This window comes from Cotesia glomerata, linkage group LG9, assembly GCF_020080835.1.
Source record: "Cotesia glomerata isolate CgM1 linkage group LG9, MPM_Cglom_v2.3, whole genome shotgun sequence".
NCBI classification, from domain to species: Eukaryota; Metazoa; Arthropoda; class Insecta; order Hymenoptera; family Braconidae; genus Cotesia; species Cotesia glomerata.
The window spans coordinates 4,659,045-4,679,062 of record NC_058166.1 but is presented as its reverse complement, the minus strand read 5'-3'; the positions used below and the strand labels follow the sequence as shown (position 1 = coordinate 4,679,062).

General features: G+C 27.4%; 1 protein-coding gene across 3 annotated transcripts in view; it reads left to right on the top strand.

Annotated features, from left to right (window-relative positions):
• Positions 1 to 208: 208 nt before the first annotated feature.
• LOC123271176 (sushi, von Willebrand factor type A, EGF and pentraxin domain-containing protein 1) overlaps positions 209 to 20,018 on the top strand; it is a 50,010-nt gene continuing 30,200 nt past the window's right edge. For all 3 annotated transcript variants that reach the window (XM_044737413.1, XM_044737414.1, XM_044737412.1), the window contains exons 1-2: positions 209 to 605; positions 19,369 to 19,444. In XM_044737413.1, the coding sequence (XP_044593348.1) occupies positions 19,373 to 19,444 (72 nt within the window). In that variant the 5' untranslated portion in view covers positions 209 to 605; positions 19,369 to 19,372. The remainder of the gene's footprint in view (positions 606 to 19,368; positions 19,445 to 20,018) is intronic.

The following is a 20,018-nucleotide window of genomic DNA, read 5'->3' as shown; positions in this document are numbered from 1 at the left end:
TATCTATATATGTATAAATACAAATACATCTTTGCAGAACCAAGGTATGTATAAACTGAAGAACCAGAGATAGAGAGTAGGTAACACACTAAGAAATTTCAAGCCCGAGTTGTACCGATTGTAGCCGAGTTCCACCTCCTTGGAAAGCAACCTCACTTTATTCCTCTTCTTGTACTTTTTCTTCTTTTACTCACAAGTTATACCTTGAGTGCCTTGCGTGTCCAGGCAGTAGTAGTAGTTTCAATAGTAGTATTATAGACTGAGCAGGTAAAACAGCCTTCGCCGCTCGAATCGTGTTCCTTTACCTTTCGCACCTGGGCAATCTGAGCTTGTCTGGAACGATCCTCCTCAGTTTAGGATCACCGGGCCGGAGGAAAGGAACTCCGTGACCCTGACTATTAGCGGATTCAAAAAAGTAATAATAATTTAAAAATTGTGGATTTTAAAATTATTTAGTGACCAGTGAAACCTGTCTTGTGTTGTTAGAAGTCACTCTAGTTTAAGTTTTACAAAAAAATACCCATACAAAAATATACTGGTACTATAAGTGTTCATGTGCCTCGTAAGGACTATTTCTTAAGAAGGAGGTGAACGTACCGGCTAATGTGAGTCTTTTTACTTTATTTATTAACATATCAAACGGTAAAATATCCAACCGATTGAATTTTATCATTAAATAGTAACCGGATTATAATTTGCAATACATTATAAAGATAGTAGGAAATTTAATTGTTTTATTCATAAATATATACATGAGGATTTTTTTCACCCACGCTTGCTGGTTTTTCTTTGTGTCGCATGAGTAAAATCATGTATCCAAGGCCGAGGATTCGTGTATATACATATACATTTATGTAGACGTGAATTATTGTGAAATGGTGGAGGTTGGTTGGTTGGTTGAGTTTTGTAAAGCGAAAAAGGAAGTCTTACCGATGTGAATGTACTGTCATGATCGTTTAGTTGTTGGGTGTATGCATATACATATATTTAGGCATAAAGTACGAAGGTAAAAGCTTGAGATAAAATTTTCTACGTCCTAGAAGAAATTTAAAAAATCAGTACAATTGCCACACCTTGGTCCATTGCATACTTGTGCGTTCACGTGGAATCAGAATATTTTCTTGCAATATATAATTCAGAAAAATTTTATTTCATGAGCAGACATTTGTATTTATTTATATTGAAGGAAGATAATAGATCACAAAAGAATTTTTATTTTATTAAAATATGCTAATGGAGAGTTGTCCACGTGTTATAGTATCCAACGTATCTTATCTCGGTCGACGAACTTCTGCTCTAAGAGAGTAAAGTAAAAGCACGCACGATCGGTTGCTGGTTCTATGGGTGTTTACTCTAAAATTATTTATTTTTTATTCTTTTATTTACGTTATATATTGTAAATTGTAATATATATAATAGACAGTGAGCCGTGAGAAATTTTAACTCAAGCTGTTAGTCTGTTAAAATTATGCGTACTTTCTATTTACATTTTTTTACGAATTTATGTAATTAATTTTAGTTTTTTTTAATTATCTATAATGGGATAATTGTGTAACTATTAAAGTTTTCGAGGGCTCAGATTATAAATATGTAATTATTTTATTAATTTTCTAGTTATGTTTTAAATGGTGACATTTAAAAGTCGATAAAGTTTAGTATTTTTCTCACTAATCTTTGTTAAATTTCTCCCGGCTTTCTCTCGAGACAAAGTCCGGTTCTTGTTTAGTCTACTTGTTTTTAATTTATAGTCATCTATAGTTCAATATCATATCTAAGACCATTCCAGCATTTAGATATTTTAAGAACAATTCTATTTCTTTAAGAAATTTAAATAATTTTATTTTAAACGGTAGAACAATTAATTAGTACAAAAATTACATATATGATATTAATATGAGTAATCGATTACTTGTAAGCACGAAAGAAAGTTTTAGTTACAGTTAAACAATATACAATTAACGGTCTTTTGTGCCGAGATTTATTTTCTCGTGATGCATTTATTACAATACTGTACACTAATGGGAACATTGCTCTTTTATCTTCTTCTGATGGGTAATTCAGGCCAGCAGAAATATTTATTTTACAAAAATTACAACTTTAGTTTTAAATCTGGAATCGCAGTAACTCGAGAGAGAATTTAAATACTTTATCAACAAAAACTCGTTTGTTGATTGCTAGAAAAAACTAGTTAAGCCAGACGATCTTGGTGATACATTTGATACGATAGAAAGCTTTAGATCTTGACCTTTGTATTAAAAATAACTGAACAAACACAGAAAAAAAAATTTACTTGAATCAAGTAAATAATTTTGAAGAATTTAAACTTTTTGATTTGAGTAGAAAAATTCTTACACTAAGAAATTTTTCTTGGCTTAAGTAAATTTTACTCTATTCAAGAATTTTCCGTCTTGATTCGGCAGCCGAAATGGAAGTAGATTTCATGATGAATAATAAAAATACTACTAGGGTTGCATACGAAAAAAAAAAAAAAATAAATTTCTGTCTGATTAAACAACAATGACGTCAAAACGAATGCAAAAGTAAAATTTCATTATATCTGTCTGAGAAAGTAGGTGATTTTTGGCCTAGACTGATATAATGAGGTACACAAATTAAAGCTTATTTAATAAGCTTTCAGATACCATTTATAGAATTTTGATAAGATATCGCGTTCAATTGTAATTGCACCAAAATACGGTAAAAGTGAAAATTTTTGCGATTTTTGAAAATTTTTGAATTGCTATTATTCCTAAATTATTTAATTTGGAGAAATAAATAAGTACACAAATTGAAGCTTATTAAATAAGCTTTCAAATGCAATTTACAGAAATCTGATAGGATGTCGCGTTCCATTGTTATTGCACGGAAATAAGGTAAAAGTGAAAATTTTTTGCGATTTTTGAAAATTTTTGAATTGCTCTCACTTCTAAACTAATCGACAGATTTGGCTCATCTTAGAACTTAACCTCGGAAATCGTCCTAAGAATAAGTATGTTACGTTTTATTGAGATCCGTATAGAATTACGAGAGTTAGAGAAGAGACAATGCCGATTATATCGTATATATATATATATAAATACATACATATATAAACTTTTGAACCATATGCATTTTCTGAATCCGCTTGACGAGCTGAGTCGAAATATAGCAAAATTTTTCAAAAGTTCCGTCATGAGGACCAATGCAATAGTTAGATTTCTATGAAATCTACTAAAAATTAAACAAGTTTTTAACACATCAATAATAGATAAATTAAAAAATGTAAACTAAACTCCACTGAGAAAAGACATAAATAGAAGATATTTATTGGGAGTATGTGTGTTTTTAAAGATTTAATAAATCTCCCAAAATCGAGCTGAATAAAATAATCTAAGTTAGTGAATAGGTTATGTATCACATAAACATTGAAATTAAAGCATAGCCATCTACCGACAATACTTGCCAAAGAAATATTTAGTACCTGTTACTAAATATTATTTGATGGAACTAAATATTTATTCCCATGTAATAAGGCTTTGTTCATATAAAGAAATCATTTATTAAGCTGTAACAAATAATATTGATGGGTACAAAATATTTGTTTCTCCCAAATAAATGAATAAAAATTTTGTTACTAAATCAATTTAGTACTCTGTACTAAATCCTTATATCAGTGTGTCTGTCAAGAAAAAACGCACGTTTTAACGCACGTGATATTTTTAAAATGACTGTGTAATTTGGTTTCGTTTAATTATAATTAATAAGAAACTACATAGAAAAAAAAATGTTCTTGAATCAAGTATATAATTTTGAAGAACTTAATCTTTTTGATTTGAGTAGAAAAATTCTTAAACTAATAAATTTTACTTGATTCAAGAATTTTTCTCTCGAGTCAAGTTAATTTTTTTTTTACAGTGTAAAAAAACTTACTAGGCTTTGATTTATCTATATATATGTAAATAAAAACTACACGGAGAAAAAAGTGTTGCTGTTATCACGATACAGTATAGTGCCTTAAGCAAGATATGAATGCTCGGTTATCTGTTCAGTAGTGTACTTGCATCTTATTTTTCTTATCTCAGGTAAAAATAGTCCAAAATATTTGATTCTATAAATAAAGCACAATTTGATAGATAGAGAAAAAATTTTATTTGATTCTGAAGTTCTAAGCTCCTTCAGAACCATCAACAATATATAAAGTTAATAGTTTACAAATTTGATACAGTTTTCGCAATACAATTTGAAAGGCCGATACTAATTAATAACACTAACATGTTAAACCACAGGATTAATGGTAATTACATTGATTGTAACAAGACGCTTATTTAAAATGTTCAAAGTTGTCAATTACTGTGATATCAGCCGGTAATGAATTCTAAATTTTTATGCCATGAAATAGGAAAGAGTTTTTATACATAGCAGAATTACTTCTTGGTAAACGCAGATAGCCATGCCTGACATCGCTTCTCCTTAATGCAATCGGTAGAAATTCTAATTTTGATCTAAATAATTGATTATAATTTAGTTTGATTTATAATTTAGAGTAGTGTACTCAAATCTCGAAATTTTAAAAATATAAAAATATAAAAACTTTGTTGAATAGTCTATTTAATAAGAAAAATTACTACGACATTTTTTTTTCTTAAAAATTAAATCAGCGTTATGAGGCGTGTACTTTTGGATTTTCCAAAATTTTTACAATTTAATTGGACAAATTGATATATAATCTTATCAATAATTAATTTACTTAAATTTCTAATTATTTTAACATAAATTAGTCAGAAAATACACAGTTTATAAATCTAAGTTTAATTGCTTAGAAAAACGTGTGTTATCAATTTTTATGGATCTATTATTAATTTATAAAAATTATCTAGCCAGTATTTCTGTGATTTTAAAATGAATTTTTAATAGAATAGCTGTCAATAAAATAAACAATTTGTATTTCAGTTATTGTATGTTTTTTTTTTTTTTTTGTTGAAGTAAATTCGGTTATAAATAATTGATTTTTTTCCTTTTGTGTTAAGGATCTTTACTCGGTTTTAGTTGTTATTAAAATTACGAGTATTATTTCCGCTCTGAGTCGTTTGTATGCTAGACGTTTAAATCGAAAGAGCAAAAACGTGTTATTTACATGCATTGCTCAATTTTTTTTCAGATAAAATATTATAAAAATTTCCGGAATTTTCCGCTGTAGATAGGTAGATTTGAGAAAAATCGAAGATGATCGGCTTGATGGAAAAAATTGCCGGATGCCATCGTTCTGTGGGAACACTACATATGCATGCAACCGGAAATTGATATCTATTGAGGCTATTTGAAAAATTTATTTTATATTTATAATAATAATTATAATAATGATAAACTTTACTATATTATTGACAAATTATATTAAATAATACATTGAGAGAAACAAAGTTATATTGAAAAAACTGGGCATTAATGTGAAAAGAAATTAATTTGTTCAAAATTTTGCAAAATTTTATTCCGTAACTGAAGAAATTAAAATTATTTTGGAAAAAAAACAATTTTAGATAGATAACTTGCGAATTTTCATCCGAAATTATTTTTTCCCAAATCTATAAATCTTTTTTTAAATAAAAAAGTTACTGTAAGAAAAATGTTCATTTCTTATTAAAAATTGCTCATTCTTTCAAAAGAAATTTTGTCTCTCAGTGTACTTTATAACAAATGCACTGAAAATATGAGCACACGTTAGTTACCTTTAACTGACAAAGAATAAAAAAATAAAGGAAGTAGGATAAGATAAACTTGAACAAATCCATCTAAGGTAGCGGAAATTATCATTCGTGTTTATCACGACAATTAAGCAACGGTTCTTTTGCTTTACGATTATGTTTTAATCGATGACGATGACGATTACGATCGATTTACCGTTTCGTCATAGCAATGACATTTGTCATATGAATCTCCATACTCAATTGTATTCTTTATTCTTGTTACAACATTTTTCCTTGATTCAATCGTAAGTATGTGAGCATGGATGTTTACATTGTTTAGTTGCATTATTAAATGATTCCCACAAGCATTTGATTAACCAAGTAAATATTTTTTTTTAATCAATTAAAGAAAAGCAATAATTTGAAAAGATTTCAAAGGGGAATCTGTTGAAAAAAAAAAGGACGTTCAAGCTCCAGTCAAATTAATACTTTTCATGAAATTTATTGGGATCTTGAGAAAAAATTTAAAGTATATCAATAATCTTATAATGATTTATAATTTTTTTTTATTTACCTAAAATATTTTTTAGGCATCTATTTCAAATATTTATTGTTCATTAAATTTGACAAATTTGTCATTTATAACCATGTAATCAGCTGTATTCAAGCAGTTGTTTTCATTACAATAAAAAATGAACTGAAATAATTTTCATTATAGCAAGTAAAATAATAAATAATTTATTTAAACGTTGGTCAACACTATCTTTTTGATGCATTTATAAAAAGTTTGGAAAATCCAGAAGTACACACCTCATAATATCATTTTCCATAATAAAATTGATTAAAATAAATTACAAATACTTTTAAATCTTTCGCGCCATTGTCTACCAAGAAAAAAAAGATACTGCGCATGGGTTGTAAGCGAACCTTATTTACATAGATATAGATATACAAACGATAAGTGGATTTTAGTTTATTGCTAATTATAATTAAACTACATTGAATTAGACCGTGATCTTCGAAAGGACTTAATTTTGGATAATACTGAAGCGTATAAAAAAAAATGGACTTGATCAGTTAAGTTTTTCGGCAGTTATCGTGACCACACCAGTTTCCATATATACATCAGACACACGGACGTCTACGGAATAATTTTTTTAAACATTTTTTTTATTTATTTAAAAAGCAAAATGTCTTTTAAAAATATTATAAGTGTTGAAATTAGTGTTTTGCCATGACATTTATGTGTAAATATTATTCTACAGTGCGATAGAAAATAAATAGACAATTTTAGTTCAAAAAGTTACTTGATTTTTGTAAGGCAAGAGTAGAGCACTATCCGCTTCGCTTACGAGGCGTGCAAAACTGCATGAATTAGATAATTTTTTTAAACATAATTTATTATGGTATCTAATTTAATAATATAAATATTATAATTTTGAATTCAAAAAAATGCTGGTGTGCCATAAGGTTGTATGTTAAAAATCTAATTTTAAATCGTTAATACCTTGTTGAGATAATCGATAACAAATTTTAAATTTTTGAGGAAAAATCATTTATTAAATTTATCAAAACTAATTAATAAATTTATATCTTTAAAAAAAAAAAAAAAAAAATTTATATCTATTATTAAGTTTTACACATAAACGTTCTTAAATAGAAAATTCACTCGAGTCTGAACTCGAACCCTGATCGAACAGCACTCATAAAAAAGAGCGATAGCACTTAACCAACATAATGCTCGCCAGTAGAATTTAATAATTTGTCCGGTGGTATGCAAATTCTCTTGGATTTTTTAAGTAAAAAGTGTATTATAAAGGAAATAATCAAGGAAAAAAATTATTTTTTAATCATAAACCACTCTTTGATGCTTTGCACAATAATTTGTGAAGTTATCTAAATAACTTTATGATACGGTAATGAAGCAAGTTATAAGTTTCCGGCATCTTTTAATTGATAGCTATTGTTATTAGTCTTGATAATGAATAAGGATTAACAAAGGAATGTCAATTATCAATGAAAAAATTAAATTTTAAAAGATTGTTGGTACCGTAGTAATTACCGGTTGTTCGGGAGATTAAAAATGTCAATGATACTGGGGAGTAAAATAAAGGAGAGGCGGTGACTTTGCTAACCGTTAGTTGCACCTTCAAGCTTCAATACAGGAAGGAATATTATTCAGCTGATGGAATGCACGAGTTCTTAAGTCAGTTGTGTATTAAGTATGCAACTGTAATCCAACTTAGCTGGATGCATTACAGCGATCTGGGTTAAAATTCCAACCAGCACTATACACCTATAGTACAGTAACTTTATTATCTTTCTATCGGTGATCAGCGATAAAAACTTGGGCGTACTTTGTATGCTGAGCAGAAATGAAATTTAGAATTGATAAAAAGAGAAATAATAAAATAAACACCTAGTGAAAGAATGAAATAAAAAGTTTTACAAGAAGTAGATAAATTCAATGAACCAATGAATGAAATTACATTGCAACATTCCCCTAGGCTTTAGGTCGAGTTACATTGCTCTTTTATTTGCCCATTGTCTGAGATAATTAATATATCCAATGTATTTTAGTTGTTTGGATAAAAACTTTTTTAATTATTTATTTAGACACTTTTTTATTATTGTTTGTTATATAAATAATGTTAAACAATTATTATTTTACGACAAACAATTTTACGATTGCAAAAAAGTCAATAATTTTCATCTGCATAAAAATGAATAATTTTTAATCTAATATTTTGATTAGTATTAAAAGAATGATTATAATTATCGAAAACTCGAAAAACAATTTTTTTTTTCACTTTAGCATCTTATCATAAATTTAAATAATTAAAAAAAAAAAACTTCAGATTAGCCAGCAAAAAATCAAATTTTAGAAAACATTGCAAAATTTTTTAATTTTTTAGCTTATAAAAAAATTTTGCATAAAAAGGAATTCTATCAAGACATGATTATTATATAAAGAAAAAATTTTGTAGGTAAAATATGCTAGAAGAAAAATTTTTCGTTGAGGAGATTTAATTTTCGCAATAAAAAATTTATTTTGAAGAGTGAAAATTGTGTTTGATAAATTACAACACAATGAAATGCGTTTAAAAATTTCATGTTAAATTTGTGCATGAAAATGTTGTAATATAAATTTTTTCACTGTAAATTTAGGTCATCTTAAGAATTGCTTCAAGCTAATCATTTCGGCACGACAGCAATTTTCTTAGCTCAAAAATTAACAACTAGGTTCTATAAAAAAACTATTTTTAGAACTCAATATTTTGTTTGAATGATACTTTGCATTAAGTTTTAATAAAAATGAGTAGCCCTTAAAAATATTTTGCTATACTTAATCTTTCCATGAAAATTTAAGCGCCAATTTTTTAGCTGAAGAAATAAAAATTTTTCTCACAGTAACTTTCCTGTTAAAAAAGTTATTTAGATTCAAGAAAAAAATAATTTTGGATGGAAATTAGTCTATTTAAAATTATTTTTTCCAAATGAAATAAACTCTCAACAAAAAAGTTAATGTGAGAAAAATTTTAATTTCTTCAGTTGAGAAATAAACTATTTTTAAATCGTCACCAAATCAATTTCTTATAACAACAATCTTCATTATTTTCAAAAGAAATCTTTTCTCTCAACATGCTTTAATCAAATTATCCTTTAAATACATACTGAAAAAAAAAGGCAAAATAATAAATTGCAATTTAAAAGTAGTATAAGTTTTATTCCTCTATTAAATAGTCGGGTATTATATCTAAAATAATAAAAGTAAAATAAATATCTGTTGAAGTTTAGCAGTAGTGAAAGTTATTTATTTATATTTGAAAATGAAACAATAGTGTAAAAAATATTGAAGCATTACAAGAATGGCTAGGCAACACCATAGGGGACTTAATGTCTAAATGTAGTTCAGTCGGTTTTGCCAATCCGGAAGTTTAACTATCGCCGTAATCACCGTTCTTTGGCCTACTAATATGAGTTTACTTGCTTAGATTAGTGATAAAGTCTACACAAGTACAAAGTATAGATGGATAAAATATTTTTGCGCCAAATTGCAAGGTATAGGTACAGCGATAATGACTAATGACGAATCGAGTAAATAAAACGGTGGATACGGGTTTATTTAGTTATTTATATTATTTCTAGCTTACACATAATCTTTGTATGGTTTAACATGTCGACGAGCACCGACACTTTAACCGAGAACCTGGGAAGTCATTGTTCGCTTTTTATACAACCGTTATTGCCCACCGGGTAACGGACTATTCGAATACCACTTTCTACACTCTTCGATACTTATAGCATCTACTTTTTTTATTTTCTCACATTTAATTTATAAATAATATACCCTATCTAATATAAGTACGTAATTCATATCTTTTTTCTATTTTACATATAATTACAAAAGTCTCTATCGGTATTATTTATCTAAATTCGATTTTTTCATCGCAGGAAAAATTTAATTTTTACTTCAAAGGTTTTATTTAGATAATTGAAAATAGATTAATTTTCACCTTTGGAAGATAGATTAAAGTACGGAAGTTAACTCAAGGCTTCATGTAATACGGACGAGTTCGTCATACCGGTTTTTATGCCTGATGAGTGGACGAGTAGGATGAACCAAGTCAAGGGAGACTTGATACTCATTTTTATTTATTTTTACATTTTTTTTTCTTTGTTTATTTTTATTGTTGTACTCAAGGAGTTTTTAAGTCATCTCTTATCTAATTACCGTTATTTACTTATTTTTTATTTATTTTACAGCAGTATAACTATTTGTACATATATGACGTCAAGCAATTTTCTAGTACTAAGTTCAACTGTTTTTTTTTTTTTTTTATTAAAGCGAAAATTAAAAAATTTTTAAGAACGTTCATGCGCTACGTTGAAGTCAAATTAATACTTTCTATGAATTTTATTGCGGTTTTGAGAAAAATTTTAAAGTATATCAATAACCTTATAATTTTTTTTATCTACCGGAAATATTTTTTAAGCATCCGTTTTAAAAAAGTTTGGAAAATCCAAGAGTTCACGCCTCATAATCTCATTTTTCATAATAAAATTGATTAAAATAAAATACAAATACTTTTAAATCTTTCGCGCCATTGTCCACCAAGAAAAAAAAGGTACTGCGCATGCACTGAGAAAGAAGTATTTTGCTACTAAGGATATTTTTTTTTGATAATCACAATAAGTTTACTGATTATCACAATATCTAGGTATACTGATTATCAGTATACCAATGTAACAGACTATTAAATGTTTATAACCTCACTTTACTGACACAAATCAATTGACTTATAAAACTAACAAAACAAATAAAAATTAAAATTAAAAGTGTAATAATAAATTTTTTTCCCCTCCGGGCGTAAAGCGTCAACTTTAGCTCCGCTGCGCGAAACGAAGTTGCCACTTTCCGCCTTCGTCGGGGAAAAAAATAGTATACACTCCTCGGGAAGTAAATAAGAAAGCCTCAGATCACATGTTTGTTGACCTCGGCTTCGCCTCGGCCAACAATTACCTGTGATCTAAGACATTTCTTACTTTACTTCCCTAGGGGTGTAATATACTATTTTTTTTCAAACTAACATAATGAATATTGGTTGAATTCTATTTTCACCAGTGCATAAATCAAATTAACTGACTGACAGTGTTAAAATGTCTATGACAGTGACAACGCATCTATTATAGTATTACTGCGCAGACTATAGGTCTTGAACTGACTTATATTTTGATAATCACAATACGTGGTATTTTGATTATCAAAATACCTGGTACCCTGATTATCAAAATACTTTTTTCTCAGTATGGGTTGTAAGCGAACCTTATTTACATAGATATAGATATACAAACGATAAATGGATTTGAGTTTATTGCTAATTATAATTAAACTACATTGAATTAGACTGTGATCTTCGATTGGATAATACTGAAGCGTATAAAGAAAATGGACTTGATCAGTTAAGTTTTTCGGCAGTTATCGTGACCACGCCAGTTTTCATACATACATCAGACACATGAACGTCTACGGAATAATATTTTTAAACATTTTTATTATTTATTTAAAAAGCAAAATGTCTTTTAAAAATGTCATAAGTGTTGAAATTAGTGTTTTGCCATGACATTTATGTGCAAATATTATTCTACAGTGCGATAGAAATTAAATAGACAATTTTAGTTCAAAAAGTTACTTGATTTTTGTAAGGCAAGAGTAGAGCACTATCCGCTTCGCTTATGAGGCGTGCAAAACTGCATGAATTATATAATTTTCTTAAACATAATTTATTATGGTATCTACTTTAATAATATAAATATTATAATTTAAATTCAAGAAAATGCTGACGTACCATAAGGTTGTATGTTAAAAATCAAATTTTTAATCATTAACAACTTTTTGAAATAATTAATTACGAATTTTTAATTTTTGAGGGAAGATCATTTATTAAACTTATCAAAACTAATTAATAAATGTATATCTACTAAATCTTACGCTTGAACGCGTCTTGAGTATTGTGATTTTTATTTCGTTAAGTATTGAAAACTGGTTCGACTGCAGAAAATTAATTCCTTAATTAGGCGCAATGAATAATAAAGAGCCCGTGTAAAAAAAAAATTTCCTGAAAAGTTCCGGAATAGTTCCTGGTCCGGAACGTTCCTATGATAAGACAATCCGGAACATCCCCGGAATACTTCTGCAATGTTCTTGAAATAGTTCTGGAACATCCGTGAAACACTTCCGGAACATTTCCGAAAAATCTCCGGCAGATTTATAGAACATCGCTGGAATACTTCCAGAATAAATTAGGAATACTTCCGGAACATCTCCGGTACACTCCTGGAATATTCCCGAAATACTTCTGGAACAAATCGGGAATAGTTACAAAATATATCGGGAATAAATCGGGGATATGTTTAAAATATTCCTGGAAAAATCCTTGAATACTTCTGAAACATTTCCGGTAAACGTTTGGATTATGTTCCGGAAGTATTCCTAATTTATTTTCGAAGTATTCCAGCGATGTTTTATAAGTCTGTCGGAGATTTTCCGGAAATGTTCTGGAAGTGTTCCATGAATGATCCAGAACTATTTCGAGAACATTGCAAAAGTATTCCGGGGATGTTCCGGATTGTCTTATCATAGGAACGTTCCGGACCAGGAACTATTCCGGAACTTTTCAGGAAACTTTTTTTTTACACGGGAGGCATACTTCTATTAAGGTTAATAAATACAAAATTTTGTATGCATGCCAACTGTATACAGATGTATTGACTTTTAAATCCAATTTGAAAAATGTTGATGAATTTTAGCAGGGCAATCGGAAATCGATATTAAATTTTCCGACACGGAGAGAAATTTATAGGAATCTTTCCAAAAATTATGGGAATGGTTTCTATAATAAAATTATCATTATAGGCATTAATCCTATACTCATTATAGGAACCATACCCATAGTTTATTGGCAACGTTCCTATACAATAATGGAATAGCTTCAATATATTATGGGAATGGTTCCTATAATATTATGGGAATGGTTCCTGTACTATTAAAGGAATGATTCCTATAATATTATTGGAATGGTTCCTATAATATTATGGGAATAACGCACATAATAATAGAAAAAAGTTTATTTTCTTAATAATGAAGCAATCACTTCAAAAATATAAAGTAATTATTATGTATTTTTTTGCTAATAAATTTTTTTTTGTAAATAAAAATTGATCTTTCACTAGAGTGAAAAAATGTCTTTTTCATAATTTTTATTCACGTGTGTACTTAATCTTGAATTATTTATTCCAGCTCAGTTATTATTGTGTTAAATAATATTGAAAAATATTGTAACAATTTTAAAGTTTCTCTAATAAAAAGGATATTTTCCTACTATACAATTGTAGAAGCAAAATAGATATGGAAATTCATTGTTTATTTTTACAATTTCATTTTATTTTTAAAGCAAATTATTTATTTACAATACATACGTTGAGCCGCGAAAACATTTGAAAATTTGGAATTTCAAAACCATTGGAAATTTTATTTTATTTAAGAAATTTTCTTTTTTCTAGTAGAAACTTTTTTTTTTATTAATTTTATTTTAATTTACAAGCATGTATACCATTAAAGATTAAAAAAATGTCAACTGCTACAACTGATTAATTTAATAATGATAATAATAATAAATATTATTACTGATGAGTATAATTCCCATAATTTAAGTAATCGCTCCTAAAATAGTATAGGAAAATATTTCATTAAAATTATAGGAATGATTTCCACATTTTTCGCTCCGTGTAAGTTACGATACTCCGTTGACAGTGGTCCGATCATTCAAAAATTTCGACACAATACTTTTGATATATATATATTTTCGAAAAATGTAAAAAAACAAATTTTTTGAAAGTTACAAACCAGAATGACCCGTTAAATTAAAATTTTTGAACCAGCATAGTGAAAATGAACATTCAAAAAAATATTTAAAATTAAAATTTTAATTAATCACCTTACTAAAAAATTATGAACCAGAATCACAACTTTTTTTTTCTTCTAAATTTTGAAATAAATTTTTATAGTGCTAATGATATACATTGTAAATGTATTTCAAGATAGATGTAAGTCTCACGCGATTCGTTTCGGTTTATTTTACTTAAATCTTAACGTGAAAATGTATGCGAACTGCGAGTTATAACAAGTCGTTATTTATTATTATTATTATTTTAATTGTATTAGTGAGTTATTTTATAGTGCGATATAAAAATAAAAAAAAACAATGCTCTGTCTTACTGCGACATTGCGAAATAGTAATTTTAACTTGGGCGACAAGTTAATCGCTGCGGATGGGCAACTTTCGAGATCAACGACGATTATTTCGTTACCATAGTAGCTTCCCACGAACTCCATACACAAGTACACAGTGTATAATAAATAATGATAAATATAGATATAATGAAGCAAGGGGAAAGAAAAAAAATATATAGTCATCCTAAGAGTGTACAAATGACGGTTTGAGTTATCTTGCATCACTATTGTTGCGTACAAATTATTCCACGTGGTTGTTAATAAACCCACCTATCCTTTAAAAACCTTTATCGTTCATTACAATTCCTTAATAGTACTCATTCTTCTTCATCCTCTTTCAATAAATTTTATTAGCTCAGGAACATCAGACATCAATCACAAGTTGACTTTTATTGAAGAAGAAATTATTAAATTATAATTTATATAGCTTAATTACAATTCAGTGCAATTTAAAGTTACTGAATTGAATCTTTAAGTAGATAATAAAATTTTCTTAGTTTATTTTACCATTTCTATTTATTATAATTTTCCGTTATGGAGAACGCTAAACGCAGTTCCAGTGGATATATAGCTCAATAATTTACGGCGATCAGAAACCGTAAGGAATTTATGCTAACCGAATGATTGAGTAGTAATCGAACAATATGGGTTATTAATTATAAATTACAGTACGTTATAGATACACTATTATCATTATACAAAAAAAATGATTGCTAATAAATAATTGTATTATTATTAAAAGATATTGTTTCAAATACTAAACTATGAAGAACTTAAGGTAGTTGTCGTAGTACAATATTGTCGAAAAATTAGAGATTATACGCACCGCAAAAGTATATGAGCTTGTAAGCTAAGTAATCCGTAATTATTACGCAAGACTGTACCCGTGGAGACGCAACCCATACAATTGTTTCTGTCCAACTCCGTAGATATACTTTTTCATAAATTGTTGAACTTTAATTTGTTATTTATAAATAATTAGACGGTCAAATATTTTTTTTTTATTTTTTTTTAAACTCACAACAAATACATTAAAAGACTGTCAGTTTTTTGAAAGTTTCTGACAGTTAGTTTTTTTTTATAACTAAGAAACTGGTACAGAGCTGCAGAGAGCGTATGCAATCAATGTTAAATATCCAATTTTTAATTGAATTCATCTCGGGTTATAGGTGGTCAATCGACTTTAAATTTTTAGGGTAATTGTATTATCATGTCCTTAATGAGTATATAAAAATTTAGAATTTTCTGACGGTATGCCTTAACCACGACAACTACCTTTACATTGATGTTACTCAGTAGACAAATCGGAAAAATATTGTTCAGAAATCACGATCTAAATACTCTGATAAGTGTCCTTGATAATTTTACAAATTTAACAAAAAAATATATATATTGATAAGTATTTTTACTAATTAAGGATCCTTGTTTTCGTATTATTTTTTAAAATAGTAATAATTAATATTATAAGTCGGAGTATTACTATACAGCCTTATCGAAATATTTAGAAAATAATTTATTATCATTTAGAGTGAAATTTTATGGGACCAATACCATATATAACATAGAAAAATAAAAAAAATTTAACTTTCTATACAAATTATTAATGATTAATTTAATAGTGCATGTCATATTATCAATAATTGTCTTTGAATTGATAATAAAATGAAAATCTAAAAACACCTATTAATTATATCTGACCAAGAGAATTTTTTATTTTTAAATAAACTAATTAGTAAAGAAGTCTATATAATTAAGAGAATAAAGAAAATTTTGTCTTCGGCCTATTTATATGATAAAATGAGTTTTTTGAATTGAATTTCGTATCATTGGAAAGGTTTTGATCTCACTTTGTGCCTTTTAATTGTTTCATATTTTATTAATAATGTTAATAATATGAATGTTTCATATTTAATTAAGATCTAAGGATAATTTTGTAACGGGCATATTTTTATCGTAAATTGGTTTTGATATTTTTTCAGCGATATTCATTTATGAGTTAAATAATTGAGAGAGTAAGGAAAATTTTGTGACGAGCATATTATTATTTTTAAAGGAATTTTTATAGTTAAATTTGGTATTATCAGAAAGGTCGATAAGAATTAGTGCCTTTTGGTTTTATTTATTTTTTAGTAGTCAATTTTATATGTCAAGTTTTTGGAGGAGTTTTGAATAGTTTGTTGGTTCTATAAATGTGTTCCGTCACATTTGTCCATTAAATTATTTGTAATTGATCCTGTAATAGCACCATTATTTTTAATATTTATTTAAAAAGTAGCCAAACTATGTATAGTGTAATTATAAATACTAAAAAATCGTTAAGCCAAAGTTTTCTTATTCACACTCCGTAAATCTCGGCAGTTATATGTAGGTTGCTATATTTCATCAATATTATTATTACTATTTAAATAAAAATAATTTATATGTTGAAAAATTGACTTGTGAAATAAAACAATAATATTTAGTGTTGATAATTAAAATACAGAAGTTCAACTCGAGATGAGCTCACCTTGAAAAGAATAGTCTTCACGGAAAGAAATACATTGCGGATATCACTATGTCACTATGGGTGTGAACACTATACTGTATGGTTTAGAAGATTTTGATTCGATATAAAAATCGTCAGCATAGATGATTTGGCTATGGTGGGAATAGTAACATCAACAATAGTTATAGCTGATACGCCAATGTCACTATGGGCGTCAGACCCATAGTGACTGGCGACATTTACGATGCTCCTGGCAGAACAGTCTATCCGTTATTGTTATATCTCTTATGCTGATATTAGAGTAGTAACAAAATTAGTTTAATTAATTGAATGGGTTATGCACTGATAGAAGGATTTATTAACTGTTAATAATTTAATTTATTTGAAGACAATTATTTAATTTATTAAATTTTAATAAATATTTTTTAACATTAAATAAATATCTATTTGGGTGGAAAGTACATTTGTTAATAGTTAATAAGTATTTATTAATAGTTAAGAAATATTTATTAACAATTAGTAAATATTTTGTAGAGTGAATTTGTTTCGCTTGCAATTTGCAATGTCATATGATATAAAGAAAAGATGGCTTACAAATAAAAATCATCTTTATAAATTATTTGCATTAATTATATTACATTATAATAACATTTATTATAAAATACCAAATTTTATCATAGCTCATAATTATCTTTTATATTTTTAAATATTAAAAACGTTAATTTATTTAGTGAATTTAATTATTATCATGTATTCCAGCTATAGGGTTATAAAAAGTGTCAAAAGGAAATTGCTATTTTTACTTTTTATTTTAAATAAATATTCGTTAACAGTTAACAAATGTTTATTAACCATTAATAAATATTTTTAACAGTTAATAAATTGTACTAAACAAATTACTTATTAACTGTTAATAAATATTTGTCACCTGTTAACAAATATTTATTAACATTTAATAAATAATTTATAAACTGTTAATAAATATTCATTAAATCCTATGATGTTAAAAAATCATTTATTAACAGTTAATAAAGCTTATTAAATATAAACAAATCCTTCTATCAGTGTGTTCGATGAAAAATATTTAAAAATTTTGTATTAAACTAGTTTAATGTTACAATTAATTTCAAAGTAGTTTTACCAATTTATGAATTTTTATGTCGGTACAGTAGTTGTACCCATGAAATATTGGCCGTAATTCGATAGAATTATTGATTGTCGCGCTAAGTAATATCGTGGGAAAAACTAGTAGCATTGCGACATCTGCGATGCACTATGGGGCTGGCGGCAATGCTGTCACGTCAAGCCTCCTATGCGCCCGTGTAAAAGACGCAAAGATTTTGGTACCATACAGTATAGTAGATAATCCTATATGCATAGGGCTTATAGCAATGCAATACAACGACATAGGGATATCCGCAATGTATTTCTTTCCGTGTTGAAGCCAAACTTCTCTTAGTCATGATCCGTAAATCTCGGCAGTCGCAAAGTAACTGCAAGTTGCTCGTTTAATGTTAATTTAAAATCATATCGTTGCTGACTATGACGCTTTAATTCACTTAATCTTTTCTGTGAAAGAAAAAAGTTAATTATTTTAAATGAAGATAAGTTTTCACTTGAAGATTTTTTCGTTAGAATTTTTAGTGATTGCATGGTAGTTTTAATTATAAAGATATTCACAACACGTGAAAAAATAAATTCACTTGCCGTAGTGTATAGTATAATTAAATAAATAATTGAAATTTTAATTTGTTTCAAATAAAAATTACCAAATCGAATTTCAATTATAGAATTACAGTGTTTAACCCAAAGAAAAAATTTATTTTTTGTACTTTTCAATCTCTCAACATTTTTTTTGAGAAAATAACGTTGAAAAAATTCAATAAAATTCTTGAATTCAAAAAGTCAGGCACCTAAAAGTTAACGATCGTGATCATGATAATACCACCAATTTAAAAGAAAAATGATGGATTTGTTTCTGATAAATTTTTTTCATATAGTATAAATCACAATAAACTATAATCATAAATTGAAGGAGCTGAAAGCTGGAAGAGATCGAGCACGTACTTAAATTGTCTTAGAAACACTGCCGAGGGTTTATATAAAAGGTCCGGTATATAGTACGTACAAGACCGGTTATTATACCATGGGGATGATGGATCCGACTAGCGGTGCATCAGACCCTGCGACGCGACCGTTTATCTCTATCTTATTTTTCTTTAAAAAAAATCTCTTTAATCTCACAAACAACAAAACCAATACCGATTTCAATAATAATCACGTCGACAATCAACAATTGTAATCAAATTCTATGAATTTTTTCAAACCATTCCCACGTAGGAATTCAATAACTTTATCTTTTATTTATATATTGATTTTTTACTATTTTACAAGCTTTTATTACATCGGTTTTTTATTTTATGTTACAGAAAAATGTTGATAAGAGCAGTGGCGGCCGTTTGGGTCGCCGTACTCTTGTGCCATCTACACATAGCATCATCTCAGGTAATTTCTTCAAATTTTATCAACTTTAATTTATTTCATACATTGTAAGAGATCTTATTGTATTTTCAATCTTCAATAATTCCTTGTCTTGAATCTTCTAATCTTGACTTAAGGAAATCAGATTTTCGATTGATAACTAGTATTGTTTGATTGAAGAGTATATTATCTTCGATCGATACAATCAAATTTATTCAAGAACTGTTATTAGTTTCATTTTATCATAAGAACTTTATAATATTGATTCAAGAATTAGTTTTTTCATTAAAAAATATCGAAAAATTATTAATTTTAACGAGATTCTTGAAACAAGCCGGTAATATCTTTAACCAATGCTGCTGTATGTATCTTAATCTGAGAGAAATAAAATTTTGCACAAAATATACCCTTATGAAAAAAATTTATAAAAAAAATGAATAAATAATGTATAGTAGTATTATAAGATATGTATAGAAATTCTTTTTAAACTACATAATATTCTTAACATAATTTTATATCTTTACATATCGATTTTTGATGTATATTTTTCATATGTTTCAAATATAAAGATGCATAAAATTTCAAGATCAAAAAATTA